This window comes from Capsicum annuum, chromosome 9 (assembly GCF_002878395.1).
Source record: "Capsicum annuum cultivar UCD-10X-F1 chromosome 9, UCD10Xv1.1, whole genome shotgun sequence".
Taxonomy (NCBI): Eukaryota; Viridiplantae; Streptophyta; class Magnoliopsida; order Solanales; family Solanaceae; genus Capsicum; species Capsicum annuum.
This window is the reverse complement of record NC_061119.1, coordinates 218247229-218273033: the sequence shown is the minus strand read 5'-3', so window position 1 is coordinate 218273033 and position 25805 is coordinate 218247229. Positions and strand designations below refer to the sequence as shown.

General features: G+C 37.8%; 1 protein-coding gene and 2 pseudogenes across 1 annotated transcript; 1 reads left to right on the top strand and 2 right to left on the bottom strand.

The window, feature by feature from the left end:
• LOC107841080 overlaps positions 1–25763 on the top strand; it is a 74989-nt pseudogene extending 49226 nt beyond the window's left edge.
• Positions 6748–8379, bottom strand: LOC107840877 (zeatin O-glucosyltransferase-like). Its single transcript, XM_047396653.1, has one exon. It carries the CDS (start codon positions 8377–8379, stop codon positions 7750–7752), a length of 630 nt encoding a protein of 209 aa, XP_047252609.1. The 3' UTR covers positions 6748–7749.
• LOC107840879 lies at positions 15252–17307 on the bottom strand (annotated as a pseudogene).
• Positions 25764–25805: the final 42 nt, after the last annotated feature.

Below are 25805 nucleotides of genomic sequence, written 5' to 3'. Positions count from 1 at the left end.
TATGGATTTGAAAGGAGTGAGAATGAGCCTACGTTGTATGTAAAGAAACAAGGTACGAGTGATTTTTTGGTAGTTTATCTCTATGTGGATGACATGATTTATATGGGATCATGTGAAACTTTAGTTGCTGAATTTAAATCTTGCATGATGAAGGAGTTTGAAATGTCAGATTTAGGTATTTTGCAATACTTTCTTGGTCTTCAAGTGAAACCGGTGGAGAAAGGGATTTTTATTTCTCAAATGAAGTATGCAAAAGACCTCTTGTTCAAGTTTGGTATGCATAATTGTAAAGTGGCTGCCACACCCATGAATGCAAATGAAAAGTTTCAGCTTGAAGATGGCATAGATCTTGCCGATCCTAGTCATTACAGAAGCTTGATTGGAGGTTTGAACTACCTAACACATACTCGTCCTGATATCATGTTTTCTGTGAGTATGTTGTCTAGGTATATGCATTGTCCTACCAAGAAACATCTTGGTGCTTCCAAAAGAGTGTTGCATTATATTGCTGGGACTGTTGACTTCGGGATTTGGTACTCCAAAGTTGCAGATTTTAGCTTGATAGGGTACAGTGATGGTGATTGGGAAAGAAGTATAGATAACAGAAAGAGTACTTCTGAAAATGTTTTCAATTTAGGATCTGGAGAAATTTCTTGGAGTTCAAAGAAACAAGATGTGGTTGCATTATCATCATCAGAAGCGGAGTATGTTGCTGTAACTTCAACAGCATGTCAGGCCGTATGGTTACAAAGATTGTTGATTGACGTTTTCTATCGGCAGAAGGATGCAACAAAGATATTCTGTGATAGCAAGGCAACAATTGCAATGACAAAGAATCCGGCTTTTCACAGCAGAACAAAGCACATTGACATCCGTTATCATTTCATTCACCAAGGCACTCCCACAAACCAAGCATGATCGTTTCTGGCAGAAACTTGGAGTTTGTAATTTTGAATCAACGGGGGGTGTTGAATATTGATTCAAAGGTCGTTAGTGCTTCCTAGTTAGTTGGCAAAGTAACAAATTTGTTAGGAGTCCTAGTTTAGTTGAAGCATATCTCTGTTAGTTGCTAATATTTAGGTTAGTGGATAAGTAGTGTCTAGTAAGTGGGCATGTTTTCAGTAAGTGGTTAGGTTATTTTTTATTCCTATTTAAAGAGTCCTATGTAACTTTGTTTAGTTGTATGAATGAAAATACGTGAAGTTCTCTGCAACTATATTCTTCTTCTTATACATTGCTCCTATTTTCTTCAATTCCCCAACAAGTTCAAGGAATGTTTAAGAACGGGCTCCCTGAGTTTTTTCAGAGACACTAGAATTGGATCACGGCCAGCTGGATCATCATCTTTAACTAAGAGGTCCTCGAAATGGATGTTTGAGGCTCCGAGACCACCTTGGACGCGGAGTTTCAAATCTTGGTTCATATCAGCAAGTGAGAGGAAGTATACTGGTATATTATGGGGCGCGATGAAGCGCACAAGAACAAAGAGCTGATTCAGATGGCTGTAATCAGGAAATGGCATCATGGCCACAATCACTTCATTGTCTGATGAATTGGTAGCCATTGGAACAAGATTAGAGAAAAATGAGTTTGGTGATTACTGTAGAATAAAATACTTGTCTCATACTTCTTTAATATAAACATGCATTCTTCTATATAGAGTTATTTTCTTATTTTCAATATTAAATATACAACATTAAAATATACAACATGCCATACACACATTTGAGAAAAACATCAATGCATGTCCCACTCTTTCGATTAACATTTATAATGACGACGACAACAACATACCCGGTGAAATTCCACAAGAGTTAAATATCAAAATAGTGCGATAATTGAAAACAAAATAAACAATAGGCAATGATAAATATCAAAAACAAGAGTTACAATAATACAACTAGTACAATGTAGCGACAAATATAGATCAACTAAGGCCCTCGAAAATCAAGACAGCTCTCCACTACCCCTACTAGCCTTCTACCCTAATACGTGTCCTCCAAACCCTCCAATCTAAAGTTATGTACTCGGTAACCTGAAGTTGCACCATACTTACATATTCAACCTACCTTTACCTCTCCCCATAACTTCTATATCCAGCCTCCCACACTTTCTCACTAGAGCGTCTATGCATCTCCTCTTCACATGTCGAAATCATCTTAATCTCGCTTCCCTCATCTTGTCTAACACGAAGGTCACTCCCACTTTTTTCTGAGTATCCTTATTTCTAATCATATCACTCTTAATATATCCACACATTAACCCCAGCATCCTCATCTCCAGAACATGCATCATGCATCTTCTGGATGTGGGAGATGTTGACTGGCCAACGCCCCGCTCCATACAGCAACGTCGATCTGATCATCACTCTATAGAACTTATATCTCTCTTTGAGTTTCGAAGGTAACTTTTTATCACATATTTTAGTGATTTTAGTGAGACAAATGGTAGTATTGTTACTTACTGATACAGAATGGATAAAATTTAGTGATCATATATGAAATTGACCCTTCTAGACAATGTTCTTAAAACACTCTTCAATTTCAATATAAAGATATGAATATTATGAGAAGTAAAGAGCTACTAGAAATTCTCAAATGTCAACATATCTGATACACACTTATTAGCCATACAGGACTTCTGGCTTTTGATATCACACACTGTTGAAAGTTGCTTTAAGAATGCAGATTGGTTTTTCGTTTTTTCTCCAGCTTTTCTTTTTTAAGTACAAATCCTAGTTAAATTAGGAGTCCTATCTTTGGTAGGAAACTAATTAGTTATTTTAATTTTGGTAGAAATAGGTTGTTTCTTTGTCCTATTTTTAGTTGTAATAGCAACTATTTAAGTTTCTAATTTGATGATCACAGATGGCTTTTATAAGAAAATAATCAACCTCTCTGCATATTCTCTTCTTCAAACTCCATCTCTATTTTAGCGGCTAGCTTTTGAATTAAATTCCTGTTATTTCCCTTTAACCGTTTTAAACCAACAATTTGCATCAATGATACCATGTACAGAGAAACAAATTTTTATTCAATGGCACCACCAACTTTCGATGGAGAAAGTTATCAAATATGGGCAGTTAGAATGCAGATATATCTGCAAGCTTTGGATCTCTGGAAAGCTGTTGAAGATGAATACGAGATAGCTCCCTTGCCGGACATTCCCACATTGGTGCAGATTAAAACTCACAAGGAGAGAAAAGCAAGGAAATCAAAGGCAATGGCATGCTTATTTACAACAGTTTCATCTAATATCGTAACTCGTATCATGTCTCTACAATCAGCGAAAGAGGTATGGGATTATCTCAAGACTGAGTATGAAGGAGATGAAAGGATTATCTCAAGAGCAACGGCATATTATGAGACAAGGAGGAGTTGTCGAAGGTGCCTTACCAGCAAAGCATCATGATGATGGACGTTCTATGAAGAAGAAGAAAAATAAGAAGTACCAACCAACTGATGAAGATGGTGCAGCACACAACAACAAAAGTAAAACAGGTGGTTTAAAAGGAAACTACCCTCCTTGTAAGCATTGCGGCAAGCTCGGACATGCACCTTTCAAGTGTTGGGAGAGGCCTGATGCTAAGTGCACTAAGTGCAATTAGCCTGTGCATGAAGCGATCATCTGCAAGAACAAAACTCAGCAGCAAGATGCAGAGGCTCGAGTTGTTGATGAACAGGAAGAAGATCAACTCTTTGTCGCATTATGTTTAATAAGCAGTGTCACAAGCGAGTCGTGACTGATCGATAGCGGATGCATAAATCATATGACTTGCGATAAAGATATTTTTACATATTTGAGGCCTACTAAAGTTACAAAAGTTAGAATCGGCCATGGTGTTTATATTCCAGCAAAAGGAATAGGAACGATTACAATTGAAACACAATCGGGCACTAAAACAATTTCTGATGTTCTTTATGTACCCGATTTGGACCAAAACTTGTTAAGTGTTGGAAAGTTATTAGAAAAAGGTTTCAAATTGTATTTCGAAGATAAGAACTACTTGATCAAGGAAGCATATGGACAAGATCTATTTAAATTCAAAACGAGAGGCAGAAGTTTCTCATTAAATCTATTTGAAGAAGAGCGTGGATTTCACCCATTGTGTGTGGAGCCACCTCTGCTAAAAGAAGACATTCAACCTAATGATGAAGGCTGACTTTGTCCTGGTTGCGATTGCAAAGTTGACTGCATTGACTTGCTTAATGATCTTCATGGAACAGACCTTTCCGCCACTGACAGCTGGGAGAAAGTATATCCCAAGGAAGCTGCTGCTGCTGCTGCTGCGTTTGGGGAGAAGCTAGATGATATTTCTGGACTTCCATCGGATGACTCAGAGAATGGCCTGCCTGACATACCTTGTCCAAATGAATTTTCTGCTAAGCATTTAGGTGAAGAAATTTCTTAGCCTGACATGATTTGGAAGATAGAAAGCCCAATATGCTTTTGTCGGGAAATAATTTTGGTCTTGCTAGGCGAGGGGGATTGTGCCCTCTTAATGGATTCCAGAATATGACTCATTTGGAATCTGAGTCTGAGTGTAACCTTTACTTGGAAAGCAATATTTTAGTTCAGAGAAAACAGATGCCTGAAGCTGCTAATGATGATAAATTATCAGAACTGGAACTTGAGAATGTTTGTGATGAGCAGCGTAAGAATGCAACTCAGTCAGCTGAGCTGACTTTGCCGAGCGATTCCCGGTTATCCCAGGTTGAATCCTACCAGATTCTTGGCAGCTATTCAGTGGGGGAGTCGGCTCTCACACAGTTTGGAGATCCTGGCTGCAGAACATCAGCTGCATTGCAAGAAATCCAGAAGACAGCAGGTAGTTCATCAACCGAGGAGAAACTCAAAGTTGGAGGTATGAGCACCTTTGAATCTCGTTCAAGTGGTAAAAGAAAGGCATATGGAGAAGTCACCACCAAGAGACTCTACGAATCCTTCAAGGAAAATAATTATCGTGACCGTGACGCAAAGGAGAAGTTCGAGCAAAGTGATGGTTGGATAAAAGCATTACTTGAAGAAGATGAGAATGAGAGGATGCATCTGATGACTATGGTGGAGCTAGTATATACCAAATGGTATGAGAAGTTGTTAGTTATTTCCGTGCAGGGAGCGTTTTTCAATTTTTACTTTGTGCTTTTCTTGTAGTCCCCAAGCTTGCACATAGAGTTTTTGGTTATCTGGAAGAGGAGGCTATACACATATAATTTGTATCTTAATGATATTGATCATGGTGAAATTGAAAATGTCCCTGCTCCTGCGATAGCAATTGACTACTGGAGACTGCCTAAGGATGCGACTCGAAAGGATGTTGTTACTGTCATCCGTGCTGATGAAGCTCATCATAGAGACGTTAACCATTTCGCATCTCCATGGGAGACATATCAGGCTGACTTGTCAATTGATCTAAGCAAGCACCATGTACCCAAGAAATTCCTTGATAAGGTTGCTTATTGGTCAGTGAAACTTCTCAGGATTCCAACCAATTTATTTTTTAAGGAAAGATAAGGTTGTCGTGCAATGAAATTGGAAACAGTGGCAGGTGTACCAGGAATGGTGGGAGGTAAGCTGTTACATCTGAGGTCGTTACGCAAGTTCGAGCTTCTAAGGCAAAGAATTGGTGTTTGCATTTCATAAAGCAAGGTGGAGTGTTGAAAGTTGCTTTAAGAATGCAACTGTTTTTTTCTTTTTTCTCCAGCATATTTTTTACGTACAATCCTAGTTAAATTAGGAGTCCTATCTTTGGTAGGAAACTAATTAGTTATTTTAATTTTGGTAGAAATAGGTTGTTTCCTTGTCCTAGAAAGACAACAAATTAGGAAGGTCATTCGATAATAGTTGAAATGAAAGATTCCATTTCCTTGCGTGCTGGTCCGCCATCGCTAACAGAGCTCTTGATCTTGTTGCTCAATGTAAATGCCCTTTGCCTCATCTCTTCTCCTTCTGTCGTGCCCATCAATGTCTTCACAGCTTTCTCAATGGTTGATGCTGTTACCAATTCCTCCCGGTGAGACCAACACTTGACAGGTATTCCGATCTTTAGCAAATTGGTTACAGAAATAGCGTTAAATGGCTGATCGTAACTGACCGGCCAAGTTGCTAGAGGCACTCCCATGCTCATGCTCTCGATTCAAGAATTCCACCCGCAGTGACTCTAAAAAGCCCCCGTAGATGGATGCCTCAAGATTTCCAACTGCGGTGCCCAATTTACCACCATTCCTCTTCCTTTCACTCTCTCTTCAAACCCATCTGGTCGCTCAATCTTTCCGTCTTTCTCTCAAAGTTTTAAGAACAATCAGAACAAGTACTCAGAGATCATCAATGGACTGTGGAGGGAGTCTCAATTGATCTGTTCTAGGATTCCTGTTCTCTGCCGACACTCTTTGAGGTGATTTTACATAATTCTCCTAATTCATCTACCTCAATCAATTCTGTTAACTCGTCTAATAATGTTCCTGATCTTTCTCCACACTGAGGTTCCATATGGACTAGATACAACATTAGTGCACCCACGGTCTGTCTGGCTGTGTCCAACTTTTTGGACACTTTAGTTGGAATGGGGAAGAGACATGACATAAGTAGGCGACGAGTCCAACACAGAATTGATCAACTTGAGTCTACTGAAGTGGCATTGAATTACAATTAAGTGACTTTAGTGAGACGAACAATAGTATTGTGACTTTACTGATACAGAATGGGTAAACTTTAGTGACCATATGTGAAATTGACCCTGCTACGATGTTCTTAAAACAGTTCAATTTCACTATAAGGATATGAAGATTGAACATATCTGATACACTCATATTAGCCATATATGACTTCTGGCTTTTGCTATCAAGTTTATTCCAAGGGAGGAGAAATAGAACTTAGAGAACAAATCGGAAGGACATTCAACCTACCTTCACTAATTTTAAGGATACTATATCATAGGAGACAGACACCCCCCACAATCATCACACACACACACACACAAGCAGGAAGTTATTTGATAATATTTGCAATGAAAGATTCCATTTCCTTGCGTGCAGGTCCTCCATCGCGGACAGAGCTCTTGATCTTTTTGCTCAATTCCACTGCCCTTTGCCTCATCTCTTCCCCTTCCGTCGTGCCCATCAATGTCTTCACAACTTTCTCAATGGTTGATGCTGTTACTAATTCTTCTCGACGTGTCCAACTCCTGACAGATGTTCCAATCTTCAGCAAATTGGTCACTAAAACAGCGTTAAATGGCTGATCGTGCTGGATTGGCCATGTTGCTAGAGGCACTCCCATGCTAATGCTCTCGATACAAGAATTCCATCCACAGTGGCTCAAAAACCCGCCCGTGGATGAATGTCTCAAAATTTCTAATTGGGGTACCCAATTTCTCACCACCATTCCTCTTCCTTCAATTCTTTCTTCAAACCCTTTTGGCAATTCAATCTTCCCATCTTTCTCTTCAAATTTTTCAGTTTCCATTTTTTTATCTGCTTCTCTTAGTACCCAAATAAATTTATGGTTGCTTCGTTCTAAACCAAGCGCTATCTCATTGACTTGCTGTTGTGAGAATGTAGTGGTTCTTCCAAACGAGATGAATATTACTGAGTTACCGTCTTGTTTGTCGAGAAATTCTAGGCATTCGTGACGAGTCCTATTGCTAGAGTTGTGCGAGTCTAGCAGCAACATATGAAATGGACCAATAGCCCACCACTGCTTGTTATCTTTTGTATGTGCAAGTAAATTTAGGTACTTACCTTCGACTTCTCAGCATGTGTTCATGATTTCTCCAGAGTTGAGTTGCCATTCATGTTCCATTCTAATGAAAGCTGCTATATGTGGTCCACTACAGCTCTCCCTCGACGGAAACTCATCGTGCATTTGCTCGACCAGTTTGTCATGATCATCATCAACTATGTCAGGAATACTTTGTTTGAGGGAAGAATATTTGCTAAAGGCCGACACGGGGTGGAAGAGATAAGACTCCACATTTGGGATCAATGAATGTACATTTCTTATATGTTCTCTCATTATAGTGTCATGAATTATGACTAATCTCTTCGCATTGGAGGAGAGTTCAATGCATGCTTTATGAACGGGTGCCATGAGTTTTTCCAGAAACATTACAATTGGAGGCATACCATTGCGGCCAGCATCATCTTTTTCTGTTGTAGAATAAGGTATGGATAGGTCATCAAAATGGATGTTTGAGGCCTCGAGACCACCTTGGACATGCAGTTTAAAATCTTGGTTCCAATCAGCAAGGCAGAGGAAGTGTACTGGTATGTTATGGGAGGCGATGAAGCGAGCAAGAACGAAGAGTTGATTGAGATGGCTATACTCAGGAAACGGCACCATGGCCATAATCACTTCATTGTCTGATGAGTTGGTAGCCATCAAAGCAAGAGGTGAAAAACGAGTTTATTGCTTACTGTGGGATAGAATACTTGTCTCATACTTCTTTGTTATCGACATGCATTCTCCTATATAAGAAGTGAGAGTTGAGCACGTCTGCTTCCTCTGTAGAAAATTTGTGTAATACCCCAACTTAGGATAAGGAGTCTAAGATCGGCAAAACACAGGAGGGATGCTGGGTATATAAGTAAGCAAGCCTTATTCTCTAGTAACGCGTTTTAAAGCCGTGCGGGCTTGGTGACAAAGCGGACAATATCACTAGAATAGCAGAAGAAAGGTATATTTAGGAAGACCTTCTGCTAGCCCAAGATCGTTAACTGTGATCGGAAGATTCAACTAAGAAGAGGAAGCTATAAGGATGAAGGAAGATATTAAAAGAGAGAACTTAGGTATAGAAGAAAACTAGACCCCTCCCTATCTTTACTAGTCTGGTTCTAGAAATTTTTCTAGATACATCTATATCTATAATAATATAGTGATTTGAACTTTTTGTCTTTCATTAAAAGATTCTTCTTTAGATAAAACTATCTTTTCACTATTTTTTAAATTTATTATTTAATTATATTTTATTATATTAACTAAACTTCCTAAAATATATGGTAGAAAAATTAATTAATATTTCCTTTCTACTAGACTTCCTAAAATATATGGCAGGACAATTAATTAATATTTTTCTTTCTACTGTTCAATTAGAAAAATACTTCTAAAATAGGACTCTAATAAAAAATATTTCTATAAATATTGAGATGTACGTTAAACTAGAAAACAAACCAATTTGCGTATTGGATTCATGAATATATATTTTGAGATGACGTGATATGATATAAGAGACGTTTTAAACAGAAAAAAAATACTTGCCTTTTTTGTTGTAGAAAAGCCATCATCATGTAAAATAATATAATATATGTCCACTTATTCAATTATGCTGTCCACTTATTTCTATGGTAATGCCTTTAAAAAAATTCCATCCTAAATCAACTTCTTCACTATTTTTATCAGCATAAGAGAATTCAACGTGTGTGTATATATATATCTTCTTTGTTTTCATTCAAAATCATTCTTTAGAGTCAAAATTTTTGCTGAGATAAGAATTAGTTGGATCAAAATCGAAGCTAGCTTTGTGATCTCTATTATATTTTTTTTAATAGTTTACAGGTTGTAGATGAATGTCGGTTGACTTTGAAGAATTTCTTGTGTGAAGGTTAGGTTTAATCGTAGTGTTTTGATATCTTTATTATCTTATTGTTTTATTTTAATTTACAGACGCTAGATGAATGTGGGTCGGCTTCGAAAAATTTTTTAGGTAAAAGTTAGGTTTAATTGTATTATCGTAATATCTCTATTAGTTTGTTATTTTGTGGTAGTTTACCGTTTGTAGATAAATCTCGATCGGCTTTGAGAATTTTTTGGGTGTAAAATTTAAGTTTAATTGTATTGTTTTGATTTCACTTTTTATCGTATTATTTTATTGCAGTTTACAGGTAATAGATAAATGTTGGTTGGCTTTGCGGATTTTTTTTTAATGTAAATGTTAGGTTTAGTTGTATTATTTTGATATCTCTACTATCGTATTATTTTGTTATTGTTTACAAATGATAGATGAGTTTCAGACGCCTTTGAAATTTTTTTATGTGTAAGATTAGATTGAATTGTATTATTTTGATGTCTCTACCATTATATTGTTTTGTTGCAATTTACAGATGGTAGATGAATGTCGATTGACTTTTATATTTTTGTTAAAAATTAGGTTTAATAAATAAATTCTCCATCTTTCCATACTCAAAAAATATTAAATTTAATTATAATATTCTTCTTTATTATTTAAACAAATATCCTATTAAGTGTAATGTTTGAACTTATAACCAATGGTTGGTGTGCTGGTTCAACACCTCACCCCTTAAGTAAGAGGTTGGGGGTTCGATCCCCACCTCTGGTGAATGGAGAAAACTCTGTGGCCAGTTTCCCTATAATGTTTGAACTCATTAAAGTGAACTACATGCGCAAGACACGTACACCTAAACTAGTATACAAGAAATATCTAGCAAACTTTATCCACTACAATGTGCTCTAGAATATCTAGATTATTTCTTCAAGAATATTTATACTAGTACATTCTAGATAAATCTATACTTTTTCAAAAAAAATATCTTTAGCTTTTTCCACAGGTTGAGCCGTTACAGGGTCTTTCGGACCTTTGTAGTTCGGATGCCAGTCGAGGCCAAAGCCCCGGCTCGGATCGTGACAATTTGGTCATTTCAGTGCTACTTTTGGGCAAAATTCTGGGCTCAACGGTGGAAAATACTTTGTCTCATAGAGTACTTTTTTCTTGTCAAGAAGCATTTAAACATACAACATGTGATACACACATCTGAGAAAAATGTCAATGCATGTCCCACTATTTTGATGAACATTTATAATGACGACAACATCGACAACAACATGCTCGGTGAAATTCCACAAGTGGGGTCTGGGGAGGGTAGAGCATACATTGGATCTTATCACTACCTCGTGGAGGTAGAAAGACTGTTTCCAAAAAGACCCTAGACTCAAGTGCAGCAAATCCAAATACAAAGAATAAGGAAACAATGACGAAAACATAGCACCCTGAACTTTTTAACTCCAGAATTTTCCTCCACATCTCCAAATTAAGATTTACTTGATTACGCCTCTCATCAATCAGTACTATGTTATCCCCAAACAACATACACTAATACACCTCATCTGGACCGTATCACGTCTATTCATCCAGCACAAAGACAAGTAAGAACATATTAACAGTCGATCCCTGGTGCAACCCTATCTCCACCGGGAAGTGCTCTGAGCCTTCTCCCACCGTTCTTACCCGCGTTCTAGCCCCTTCGTGTCAATGAGCACCATATGTAAGTCCCTCTTTTCGTTTCCCTTTTTCTCCATTAATCTCCTCACAAGTTCGGGTGTGTCTCAACAATTTCGTGTATAGTTCAGGATGGAAACAGAGCATTTCATATTCTTTTGCAAGTCATATGAATAAAGCAAGTACTCCCTCCGTTTCAAATTTATTGACCTGTTTTGACTTGACGCGAAACTTAAGAAAATGAAAAAAGACTTGAATCTTGTGGTCTTAAACATGTCACGTGGAAAGCTAAAATTCAATAGTTGCTAAAAAGGGAAATAATCATCCCTTTTGAAACTAACTAAAAAGGGAAAATAGGAAGATGATTGAGGGTGCTTGATGCTGCCTGTAGTGTATTTTTCAAAAATCAATGACAAATATTTGTCATCTACAAATGACAAGACATAAATCACTTGACAATACCTAGTACATTTGTCTTTTTACATGTAAAAGGTTGGACAAGAGGTTGGCAGCTTGCTAACATTCTACCCTTTTTCCATCCTTAACATTATTTAGAGTAAATGCCCTGTTTTCACCCTGAATTATAAAGGAAATTGCTGAGACATACCCAACATAAAGAAGGTCCTATTACCCCTGGACTAATTAAAATTAGTATTTTTGACAACCTTAAGTGCCTACATGGCACATACGTGTGCCTACGAGGACCTTCAATATGTTGATCCCGGCAGCGTGCCACGTAGTCCTTATGGTTGCCAAAAATATGGTTTTAATTAGTCCAGGGGTAATAGGACCTCCTTTAAGTTGGAGTATGTCTCAACAATTTCATTTATAGTTCAGGGTGGAAATAGTGTATTTTCTTTATTATTTAATTATAAATGATAGTGAAAATTTCCGTGATTTCTAGGAATTTTCCAAGAATCTTAAGGATATTTTCACTTCATTCGGTTGGAAAACGGAAAAGATTCAATATTTATATGAATGAGCGCGAAGGAAAAATTGACAAAATCGATGAGTAAATGATTAAGTGGAAGACAGTGAGTACTCATACATAAGGTGAAATTGTTTGGTGAGAAAGTCCTTAGTTTCATTATCAAGATGGTCTGTTTTGAGCATTTGAAGTGGACGAACAATCAGGACAAGTACGTACAGATCATCATGGGACCGTGGAGGGAGTCTCAATCGATCTTTTGTAGGATTCCTGTTCCCTGCCGACACTCTTTGAGGTGATTTTACATCATTCTCCTAATTCTTCTACCTCAATCAATTCTGTTAACTCGTCTAATAATGTTCCTGATCGTTCTCCACACTGAGGTTACATATGGACTAGATACAACATTAGTGAACCAATGGTCTGTCTGGCCGTACTTGTCCAACTTTTTGGCCACTTTAGTAGGCGACGAGTCCAACACAGAATTGATCAACTTGAGTCTACCTCCAAGATATCTATCTATCTATCTATCTATCTATCTATCTATCTATCTATATATATATATATATATATGTATGTATGTATGTATGTATGTATGTATGTATGTATGTATGTATGTATATATATATATATATGTATAGAACAAACTATTTTGTGAAGTGGCATTGAATTACAATTAAGTGACTTTAGTGAGACGAACAGTAGTATTGTGACTTTAGTGATACAGAATGGGTAAAATTTAGTGACCATATGTGAAATTGACCCTGCTACGATGTTCTTAAAACACTTCAATTTCACTATAAGGACATGAAGATTGAACATATCTGATACACTCTTATTAGCCATATATGACTTCTGGCTTTTGCTATCAAGTTTATTCCAAGGGAGGAGAAATAGAACTTAGAGACATTCGACCTACCTTCACTGATTTTAAGGATACTATATCATAGGAGACAGACCCCCCCACCCCCCTCCCACAACCATCACACAAACACACACACACTAGTGGGTTGTGTAGAGAATGGCAGAAGAAAGGTATATTTAGGAAGACCTTCTGCTATCCTAAGATCGTTAACTATGATCGGAAGATTCAACTAAGAAGAGGAAGCTATAAGGATGAAGGAAGATATTAAAAGAGAGAACTTAGGTATAGAAGAAGACTACTTGAATATGCTTTGTATTAGATTTGTTTTTGGATGGATACAAATGTACAAGACCCCTCCCTATATATACTAGTCTATGGATGGTTCTAGAAATTCTTCTAGATACATATACAAGAAATATCTAGCAAACTTTATCCACTACAATGCTCTAGAATATCTAGATTATTTCTTCAAGAATATCTATACTAGGACATTCTAGATAAATCTACACTTTTCCAAAAAAAATCATCTTTAGATTTTTCCACAGGTTGAGCCGTTACAGGGGTCTTTCGGGCCTTTGTGGTTTGGGATTCCCATTGAGGCCAGGGCCCCGGCTCGGGTCGTGACATTTAGTGCTACTTTTGGGCAAAATTCTGGGCTCAACGGTGGAAAATACTTTGTCTCATAGAGTACTTTTTTCTTGTTAAGAAGCATTTAAACATAAAACATGTGATACAAACATCTGAGAAAAATATCAATGCATGTCCCACTATTTTGATGAACATTCATAATGACGACAACAACGACAACGACAACGACATGCTCGGTGAAATTCCACAAGTGGGGTCTGGAGAGCATAGAGTATATATCGGATCTTATCACTACCTCGTGGAGGTAGAAAGACTGTTTCCAAAAAGACCCTCAACTCAAGTGCAGCAGATCCAAATACAAAGAAGAAGGAAACAATGAAGAAAACATAGCACCCTGAACTTTTTAGACTCCAGAATTTGCCTCCACATCTCCAAATTAAGATTTACTTGACTACGCCTCTCATCAATCAGTACTATGTTATCCCCAAGAAACATACACTAATACACCTCATCTTGACCGTATCACGTCAATTCATCCAGTACAAAGACAAATAAGAACATATTAACAGTCGATCCCTGGTGCAACCCTATCTCCACCGGGAAGTGCTCGGAGTCTTCTCCCACCGTTCTTACCCGCGTTTTATCCCCTTCATACATGTCCACTCTAGGCATATCTAAAGGATTTCCCTTGGAAATTTGTTGTAGGCCTTTTTAATGTCAATGAGCACCATATGTAAGTCCCTCTTTTCGTTGCCCTTTTTCTCCATCAATCTCCTCACAAGTTCAGGTGTGTCTCAACAATTTCGTGTATAGTTCAGGACGGAAACAGAGCATTTCATGTTCTTTTGCAAGTCATATGAATAAAGCAAGTACTCCCTCCATTTCAAATTGATTGACCTGTTTTGACTTGACGCGAAACTTAAGAAAATGAAAAAAGACTTGACTCTTGTGGTCTTAAACATGTCACGTGAAAAGCTAAAATTCAATAGTTGCTAAAAAGGGAAGTGATCATCCCTTTTGAAACTAACTAAAAAAGAAAAATAGGAAGATGATTGAGGGTGCTTGATGCTGCCTGTAGTGTATTTTTCAAAAATCAATGACAAATATTTGTCATCTACAAATGACGACATAAAGCACTTGACAATACCTAGTACATTTGTCTTTTTACATGTAAAAGGTTGGACAAGAGGATGGCAGATTGCTAACATTCTACCCTTTTTCCATCCTTTACATTATTTACAGTAAATGCCTTGTTTTCACCTGAATTATAAACGAAATTGCTATCACACACACCAACATAAAGAAGGTCCTATTACCCCATGGGGATGGGGAAGAGACATAACATAAGTAGGCGATGAGTCCAACACAGAATTGATCAACTTGGGTCTACCTCCAAGATTTTATATATATATATATATATATATATATATATAGAACAAACCATTTTGTGATGTGGCATTGAATTACAATTAGGTGACTTTACTGAGACGAACAGTAGTATTGTGACTTTAGTGATACAGAATGGGTAAAATTTAGTGACCATATGTGAAATTGACCCTGCTACGATGTTCTTAAAACACTTCAATTTCACTATAAGGATATGAAGATTGAACATATCTGATACACTCTTATTAGCCATATATGACTTCTGGCTTTTGCTATCAAGTTTATTCCAAGGGAGGAGAAATAGAACTTAGAGACAACGAATCGGAAGGACATTCAACCTACGTTCACTGATTTTAAGGATACTATATCATAGGAGACAGACCCCCCCCCCCCCCCCCCCCCACAATCATCACACAAACACACACACACACACACAAATAGGAAGTTATTTGATAATATTTGAAATGAAAGATTCCATTTCCTTACGTGAAGGTCCTCCATCGCTGACAGAGCTCTTGATCTTTTTGCTCAATTCCACTGCCCTTTGCCTCATCTCTTCCCCTTCTGTCGTGCCCATCAACGTCTTCACATCTTTCTCAATGGTTGATGCTATTACTAATTCCTCACGGTGAGCCCAACTCTTGACAGATATTCCAATCTTAAGCACATTTTTTACATATACAGCGTTAGATGGCTGCTCGTTACTGATTGGCCAAGTTTCTAGAGTCACTCCCATGCTAATGCTCTCGAGACAAGAATTCCACCCACAGTGACTCAAAAAACCACCTGTAGATGAATGCCTCAAGATGTCCAACTGTTGTGCCCAATTTACCACCATTCCTCTTCCTTCTACTCTCTTTTCAAACCCTTCTGGTAGTTGATCAATCTTTCCGTCTTTCTCTCTGAGTTTCTCCTTATCGTCAGATCCTTTTCTTAGTACCCAAATAAATCTATGGTTGCTTTGTTTTAAACCCAGAGCGAGCTCATTGACCTGCTCTGTTGATAATGTAGTGGTCGATCCAAACGAGACAACTATTACTGAGCTAGCATCTTGCTTGTCGAGAAATTCCAGGCATTCATGACGAGTCATGTTGCTAGATGAAGAAGAGATAGAGTCGTGTGATTCTAGCAACATATGAAATGGACCAAAAGCCAAAGACGACTTGTGTTTTTCTTTGGCAAGTAAATCTATGTACTTACCTTCCACTTCTTTACACGAGTTTATGACTTCTCCCGAGTGGAACTCCAACTCATGTTCCATTCTAACCATCAATTTCACATGCGGCTCCAGCAATAGAAGCTCACGTGCATTTGCTAGACCAGTTTGACATGATCATCAACAACTATGTCAGGAATACTTTGTTGGAGCAACTAATATCTGTTAAAGGCCGACCGAACATGGAAGATATACGACATGACGTTTGGGAATGTATTGACTTCCCATGTATGTTCGGTTATTACATTGTCATGAATTACAACTGACCTCTTTGCATTGGCAGTGAGTTCAAGGCATGTTTTAAGAATGGGCTCCCTGAGTTTTTTCAGAGACACTAGAATCGGATCGCGTTCAGCTGGATCATCATCTTTAACTAAGAGGTCCTCGAAATGGATGTTCGAGGCTCCGAGACCACCTTGGACGAGGAGTTTCAAATCTTGGTTCATATCAGCAGGTGAGAGGAAGTATACTGGTATATTATGGGGCACGATGAAGCGCGCAAGAACAAAGAGCTGATTCAGATGGCTGTAATCAGGAAATCGCACCATGGCCACAATCACTTCATTGTCTGATGAATTGGTAGCCATTGGAACAAGATCAGAGAAAAATGAGTTTGGAAGAGATAATCTATTCCATCCATGTAAATTGCGAATTCAGTTCAGTCCAGGCATCATCTTTCAGACTCAGCTATGTAGTCATGACTCAGTTCATAAGAGTTCAGCGCATAATCTTAAATTTTCCCAAGTATTTCAGCTCAGACAGTGTTATACCTTTGTACGATCTAAATCTTGTTGCCTCATGATTCATACATACATAAGTTATCACTTCCAAATTCAATGTGTGTGATTTGAGCATAAACACTTCGGAGGGAATCCTAAACTCTCAATATGAATCAGCTCCTTAAAGCAAGTAAAGTCAAGTCAGCTCAGAATTCAGTTTCATGATAGAGTGTTGTGATGACAACTTGGTATGCTATATCCCTTCTTAAAATACATATCATGTCCATGTTATTCAATAACTTTAAGATTCAACGTTCCTACCCATCATTCGGGGACGAATGATCCCAAGGGGGAGATAATGTAACACCCCGCATTTCGGGCTAGAACGAAAACTATCATTTCTATGCGTAGATGATTCAAAAGTCATAAATCCTATGTAAATTTGGCATGTTAATCAATTTTGTAGTATGGGAACCTATTTGAGCATGAATTGAGATGATAGAGGTCCCCAAACTCAAGGACGAGTTGAAAGCTTTCCATTGTTCGAGTTTGAGTGAGCGTCGAAATTTAGATCAACTTCAATCAATCATAACTCTTTGTATATAACGAATTAGAGGGCCTACTATATATCAAATGAAAGCTCTTCGAATTATCTTTCCAATGATACCAATTCACCAAAATCCGATACCCAAGAGAAAAGTTATGGCCATTTTCGTGACTGAGACAATAGCATCGCGCGATTAGTGTGTGACGCATGCTCTGTCGCACGCACCCAATTCCCAGGTTCTGTTTTCCCATTTTTAAGAGCAAAAGTGGTATTTTCCACCCCCTATTCAGCCATAACACGGGATTAAATCCCCCAAACACCAAAATAACATTATTTTCTCTCAAAATCACCAAGAACGCTCCTTAGGGTTTCAACCCAAAAATCAACATATCTCAATATTTAACCGTAGCTTTTCCTTAATTCTTCAATAATCGGCATCCCCATTGCGAGGGCTACAAGAAGCACCCACCAATCGTACGTATAGCATACTTAACGCGAGAGTTCATTCAAAAGCTTCTAAATTAAGGTACGTGGGGTTTATCCTAAAACTACATGGGCTTGTTGAAAACACTCAATTTTGATTTAAAGATTATCAAGCATGAATTTGTTAAAGGGTTTTTGATATCCATGATTTTATCATGCTTATTGCATGTTTAATGATATTATTGTTTTGGACTTTAGGCCTTATCCCCTTAAATTGATTTACACATATAAGTATATGTATGAAACTTGAAATTGAAGATTTGTTTGAGAGCTCAAATAATGAAAATTCCTATAACCTTATGTTTATGATCTTATGGTGATTGATTGAAATGCATGATTTATGGCTTGAAAATAGTTTACTAAAATACCATAGTACTTTGAGCATGTTTTAGAGATTTAAGAGAGGGAGTTTCTTGATGTAAATATATTTTGTTAAAAGAGAAAGATTTGCATGAGATTAAGAGTTTGACATGACCACCTTGCATCATTGAAAGTTTGACAAAGAGAGTTGCATACATGTGTTTACATGAGTTTTAGAGAAGGAGTTCTTTGAAATGATTTATTGATATAGTGGTAAAATTTATGTTTTAAAAATAGAGATTGTAATATGCTAATAATGGCTCAGAGATGTGACTTGCAAGTCAATGGTATGACGATACCATAAGTATGTATGCCATAACAGAGTATGTTTTCAGAATATGTTTTCAGAGAATGCATGTTTTAAAGAGTTAAAAATGGGCTTAAAGAGGGTTAGGTGGTTACCCGAAGAAGGCTTGAGTTCAAGTAACTCTTAGCCTAAAACCGTGATTTGTCGATCCAGGTATATTAATTTTACGCTGGCGACAGCCGTGTGGTGTAGCAGAGTTAGAGACTCCAACCCTTGCGGCACACTTGGGTTGGAGGCTTCCTTGCCGAGTCAATGGAGGATTCCATATAGACCGGGAATTTCAGAGTTGTAGGTTATACCACCTAGCGTAGAAGTAAAACAAAGAATGTCACAAAGTTCAAATAATTTTTAAGAGTCTTTTGAAAATGCTCATGTGATTTCTTACCATATGATATGTTGATGAACTATTTTAAATTTCTCTCATATATGTTGAATATAAATTATTATTTTGTATTTTCTCTGCGTACCAGTACATTTGTATTGACCCCCTACCTCCTAAGGTCTAAAGCTCAGTTCAGAGGTTCTGCTAAACAGTAGAGTTTTCAGACAACAGTGAAGTGTGCAGTTGGTGAGCCTTCTTAATTCCAGAAGGCATGTGTCTTTCAGATTATTTTATTTATTTTGATTTAGATCGACTGGAGCCTTGTCCCAGTTTCAGACAGTTGTTATTTGATTATGTAGTAGAGATTTCGCAGACTGTTCCAGATGTTGTTTAGTTGATTTCGGATTTCATTCCTTATTGTTAAATTAAATCAAGAGTATGACCATGTTTCCATATCAGATTATATTTCTGCATCTTCTTTTATTATATGAATGTTGTGCATGATTACCAGATAGAGTAGGACGCTCGGGCCTTCATGGTTCGAGATGTCCGTCATGGCCAGGCCCTAGTTCGGGTCGTTACATTTAAGTTGCTAATTTGATGATCAATACAGATGGATTTTACAATAAAATAATCAACTTCTCTGCATATTCTCTTCTTCAAACCCCATCTCTATTTTAGTGGCTAGCTTTTGAATTGAATTCCTGTTATTTCCCTTTAACAGTTTTGAACCAACAACTAGTATCAGAGCTTTAATCTTAAGGGACCTATGAGTGTTTGCATCAATGATACCATGAACAGAGAAACAATTTTTTCTTCAATGGCACCACCAACTTTCGATGGAGAAAGTTATCGAATCTGGGCAGTTAGAATGCAGATATATCTGCAAGCTTTGAATCTCTGGGAAGCTGTTGAAGATGAATATGAGATAGCTCCCTTTCCGGAAAATCCCACGATGGCGCAGATTAAAACTCACAAGGAGAGAAAAACTAGGAAATCAAAGGCAATGGCATGCTTATTTACAGCAATTTTATCTAATATCGTAACTCATATTATGTCTCTACAATCAGCGAAAGAGGTATGGGATTATCTCAAGACTGAGTATGAAGGAGATGAAAGGATTTGAGGGATGCAAGTGATGAATCTAGTACGTGAGTTTGAGCTGTAAAGGATGAAAGAAAGTGAAACCATAAAGGAGTACTTTGACAGACTTCTTAATTTAGCAAATCGCATCAGATTATTGGGTTCCACTTTCAATGATTCAAGGATCATTGAAAAAATCATAGTAACGGTACCTGAAAGATTTGAGGCTACAATAACAACCTTAGAAAATACTAAGAACTTGTCCAAGATCACACTTGCAAAGCTCTTACGTGCTTTTCAAGCGCAAGAGCAATAGTGTATTATGAGACAAGGAGGAGTTGTCGAAGGTGCCTTACCAGCCAAGCATCACGATGATGGACGTTCTAAGAAGAAAAAGAAGAAGAAGAAGTACCAACCAGCTGATGAAGAAGGTGCAGCGCACAACAACAAAAATAAAATAGGTGGTTTCAAAGGAAACTACCGTCCTTGTAAGCATTGCGGCAAGCTCGTACATGCACTTTTCAAGTGTTGGGAGAGCCCTGATGCTAAGTGCACTAAGTGAAATCAGCTTGGGCATGAAGCGATCATCTGCAAGAATTAAACTGAGCAGCAAGATGCAGAGGCTCGAGTTGTTGATGAACAGGAAGAAAATCAACTCTTTGTCGCATCATGTTTAACAAGAAGTGTCTCAAGCGAGTCGTGGCTAATCGATAGCGGATGCACAAATCATATGACTTGTGATAAAGATCTTTTTAAATATTTGAGGCCTACTAAAGTTACAAAAGTTAGAATCGTCCATGGTGGTTATATTCCAGCAAAAGGTATGGGAACGATTACAATTGAAACACAATCGGGCACTAAAACAATTTCTGATGTTCTTTATGTACCCGATTTGGACCAAAAGTTGTTAAGTGTTGGTCAGTTATTAGAAAAAGGTTTCAAATTGTATTTCGAAGATAAACACTGCTTGATCAAGGAATGATACGAGACAAACTTGGGTCGTATAAAAAGGAAGCCAAAAAAACCGTCCACAGACAAAAGGGAAACCGAGAGCAACACAAACACAATTCTCGGCTCCAACAATAACAAGAAACAAGGTGTAAATGACTAACAACAACAGGGGATAAATAACAATAACGAGAGGAACAACACTACAACAACAATAATCCAACGTTACAAGATTACAAGACACAACAAGAACCAGCGGTTCACTAGACAACACAAACTAAGACATGAAATGTAAAGATAGGAAGTGAGACATACACTACAATAAGATCCAAGAACCCATAGACATATTCCATCTAAGGAACCCTAGAACTTACAATAGCAACACCACACTTTTACGAAGATACGATAGGGATTCCACCGCACAAGCACCAACGTTTCAAGCAAGACACATTCACAAGTGATTCCACACTTGCTCATGTCCTAATTTCAGCCTAGGGAGGCTCTCTCTCTAGAGAGATGTTCTTTGTGTTCTTACATCAACATTCAAAAACTAATGAGCTAGAACCCTAACATGTTCTTTATATAGGCTAATACAAATAATAGATAAAATGACAAAAGTCCTTAGTGTTAAATGGAATAAATGGCGCCCATGGAGTGCAATATAGGGGTGGCTTTGGAGCCCTTTTCACACTTCAACTCGTACACTCCATAGGTTGCATTAAATACACTCAAAAATGTCCATCTTCATGATCGTTCCCGTATCATCCTCTCCATATTGAGAGGAATTTGACCTCAAATTCATGGCACTAGCCAAATGAAAATGGCTCCAAAACAATCCACAAAATAAGAAGAAACCAAGAACACAACAATTTCAAGTCTTAGCCAACGTCTTCATTTTGCACCTTGGCTTCCTCTCTATCTTGAGATTTTCCTTCAATCTCATCCGGCTCAATTGAGTTTAGCCAAGAAGTTTCACTACAAAACAACAAATAGGTTAGTTGTAAAAGAAAGGTCCTCACACTCTTTCTTTGTTTCTTTGTTCTCGGATTCCTCACACTTAATCTCACAAGTGTTGTATGCTTTCTTGTACTCTGTGAGGTGTTGAGAGGTGAATTCCAATGCTTATGACGACTCCAAAATAAAAAAAAATACACAAGGCCATAAACACAAAGAACGGTTTCAAACCAACTCACAATCTAGTAAGTGGTTACTACCTTGTAAGTTAGTATTGGAATCAACAAAAGAAACAACAAAATGAAACTAGAAGATCAAATTTGAGCTTAAAATTTGTCGTGTGAACAATTGTTTGATGATGTGGCAGTTTACAATTGGTCAAGGCCCACACAATTTGTTCTTCTCTTGAAGACTTAATCTTTACATAATTTTTTGTAATGGATGACTTGATATTGGAAGGAAAGTAAAGTCTTGTAACCTTTCAACTTTTCAAACTCAAAAGGTGAGATTTGACTTTACTAGTCCCACAAGACAAGGTCCCTTGTTTTAAGGAAAGTTGTTGGAAAATGGTTGATAAAGTCTTTGGTGGTTGTAGTGTCTTTCAAGACTAACAAGTCACACCCCAGTTTTCCTTCACCTTTATGGATCAAATAAACACTTTATTTTAACAAGACATAAAGTTTGTGAAGAACATCAAGAACTACAACAACATTCCCCAAGAACAACAACAAACTTCAAGAACAACCAACAACATCCAACTTCCAAGTCCAAATCCACAACAACAACACAAGGCCAAGCTTAGAACAACAATAACATCACAAGGCCAAGGTGAAAACTACAACAAATGTAAGCTCAAATCAAGATATAGACTCAATGTGTTAGTGAGGAACAAAACTAACACTTAGAGACAACAAATACAAGTAAAAATCTCAGCTAAGACACAACAATAAATCTGGCAAGAACACAACACGGACAGATTGCTCTCTTTTTGGGGGGGGAATTTTCAGTTTTCAATAATTTTTTTTTTTTTGATTTTTCAACTAATAAGCCCAAGATTGTTCTTGTGGGAACAAGATCAAGCCATGCTCTGATACCAAATGATATGAGACAAACTTGGGTCGTATAAAAAGGAAGCCAAAAAAACAGTCCACAAACAAAAAGGAAATCCGAGAGCAACACAAACACAATTCTCGGCTCTAACAACAACAAGAAACAAGGTGTAAATGACTAACAACAACAAGGGATAAACAACAATAACGAGAGGAACAACACTACAATAAAAAAAATCCAACATTACAACATTACAAGACACAACAAGAACCAATGGGTTCACTAGACAACACAAACTAAGACATAAAATGTAAAGATAGGAAGTGAGACATACACTACAATAAGATCAAAGAACCCATAGACAAATTCCATCTAAGGACCCCTAGAACTTACAATAGCAACACCACACTCTTACGAAGACACAAGAGGGATTCCACCGCTCAAGCACCAACGTTTCCAATCAATACACATTCACAAGTGATTCCACACTTGCTCATGTCCTAGTTTCGGCCTAGGGAGGCTCTCTCTCTCTAGAGAGATATTCTTTGTGTTCTTACATCAACATTCAAAAACTAATGATCTAGAACCCTAACATGTTATTTATATAGGCTAATACAAATAATAGATAAAATGATAAAAGTGCCCCTTAGTGTTAAATGGACAAAATGACGCCTATGGAGTGCAATATAGAGGCAGCTTTGGAGCCCTTTTCACACTTCAACTCGTACACTCCGTAGGTTGCATTAAATAGACTCAAAAATGTTCATCTTCATGATCGTTCCCGTATCAAAGAAGCATTTGGAAAAGACCTATTTAAAGTCAAAATGAGAGGCAGAAGTTTATCATTAAATCTATTTGAAGAAGAGCGTGGATTTCACCCGTTGTGTGTGGAGCCACCTCTTCTAAAAGAAGACATTCCACCTGATGATGAAGACTGGCTTTGTCCTGGTTGAGATTGCAAAGTTGACTACATTGACATGCTTAATGATCTTCAAGGAACAGACCTTTCAACCACTGACAGCCGGGAGAAAGTATATCCCAAGGAAGTTGCTGCTGCTGCATCCGGGGAGAAGCTAGATGATATTTCTGGACTTCCATCGGATGACTCGGAGAATGGCCTACCTGACATACCTTGTCCGAATGAAGTTTCTGCTAAGAATTTAGGTGAAGAAGATTCTTCGCCTGAGCATGATTTGGAAGATAGAAAGCCCAATATGGTGTTGTCGGGAAATAATTCTGGTCTTGCTAGGCGAGGGGGATTGTGGCCTCTTAATGGATTCCAGAATATGACTCATTTGGAATCTGATTCTGAGTGTAAGCTTTACTTGGAAAGCAATATTTTAGTTCAGAGAAAACAGATGCCTGAAGCTGCTAATGCTGATAAATTATCAGAATTGGAACTTGAGAATGTTTGTGATGAGCAGTGTGAGAATGCAATTCAGTCAGCTAAGCTGCCTTTGCTGAGTAATTTCCGGTTATCCCAGGTTGAATCCTATCCGATTCTTGGCAGCTATTCAGTGGGGGAGTCGGCTCTCACACGGTTTGGAGATCAGCTGCATTGCAAGAAATCCAGAAGACAGTACGTAGTTCATCAACCGAGGAGAAACTCAAAGTTGGAGGTATGAGCACCTCTTAATCTTGTTCAAGTGGTAAAAGAAAGGCATATGGAGAAGTCACCACCAAGAGACTCTACGAATCCTTCAAGGAAAATAATTATCGTGACCGTGACGCAAAAGAGAAGTTCTAGCAAAGTGGTGGTTGGATAAAAGAATTACTTGAAGAAGATGAGAATGAGAGGATGCATCTGACGACTATGGTGGAGCTAGTACAGACTAAATGGTAAGAGAAGTTGTTAGTTATTTCCGTGCAGGGAGCGTTTTTCAATTTTTACTTTGTGCTTTACTTGCTGTCCCCAAGCTTGCACACAGAGTTGTTGGTTATCTGGAAGAGGAGTCTATACACATATTATTTGTATCTTAATTATATTGATCATGGTGAAATTGAAAATGTCCCTGCTCCTGCAATAGCAATTGACTACTGGAGACTGCCTAAGGATGTGACTCTAAAGGATGTTGTTACTGTCATCCGTGCTGATGAAGCTCATCATAGAGACGTTAACCATTTCGCATCTCCATGGGAGACATATCAGGCTGACTTGTCGATTGATCTAAGCAAGCACCATGTGCCCAAGAAATTCCTTGATAAGGTTACTTATTGGTTAGTGAAATTTCTTAGGATTCCAACCGATTTATTTTTTAAGGAAAGATAAGGTTGTCGTGCAATGATGTTGTAAACAGTGGTAGGGTACGAGGAATGGTGGGAGGTATGCTGTTACATATGAGGTCGTTACGCAAGTTCGAGCTTCTAAGGCAAATAATTGGTGTTTGCATTTCATAAAGCAAGGTGGAGTGTTGAAAATTGCTTTAAGAATGCAGCTGTTTTTTTCTTTTTTCTCAAGCATTTTTTTTCCATACAATCCTAGTTAAATTAGGAGTCCTATCTTTGATAGGAAACTAATTAGTTATTTTAATTTTGGTAGAAATAGGTTGTTTCTTTGTCCTAGAAAGACAACAAATTAGGAAGTTCATTCGATAATATTTGAAATGAAAGATTCCATTTCCTTGCGTGCTGGTCCGCCATCGCTAACAGAGCTCTTGATCTTGTTGCTCAATGTAACTGCCCTTTGCCTCATCTCTTCGCCTTCTGTCGTGCCGTCTTCACAGCTTTCTCAATGGTTGATGCTGTTACCAATTCCTCCCGGTGAGACCAACGCTTGACAGGTATTCCGATCTTTAGCAAATTGGTTACAGAAATAGCGT

Excerpts from the sequence above, each read along its gene's own strand:
- LOC107840877 (XM_047396653.1), bottom strand. The coding sequence starts at position 8,379 with ATGGCTACCAACTCATCAGACAATGAAGTGATTATGGCCATGGTGCCG.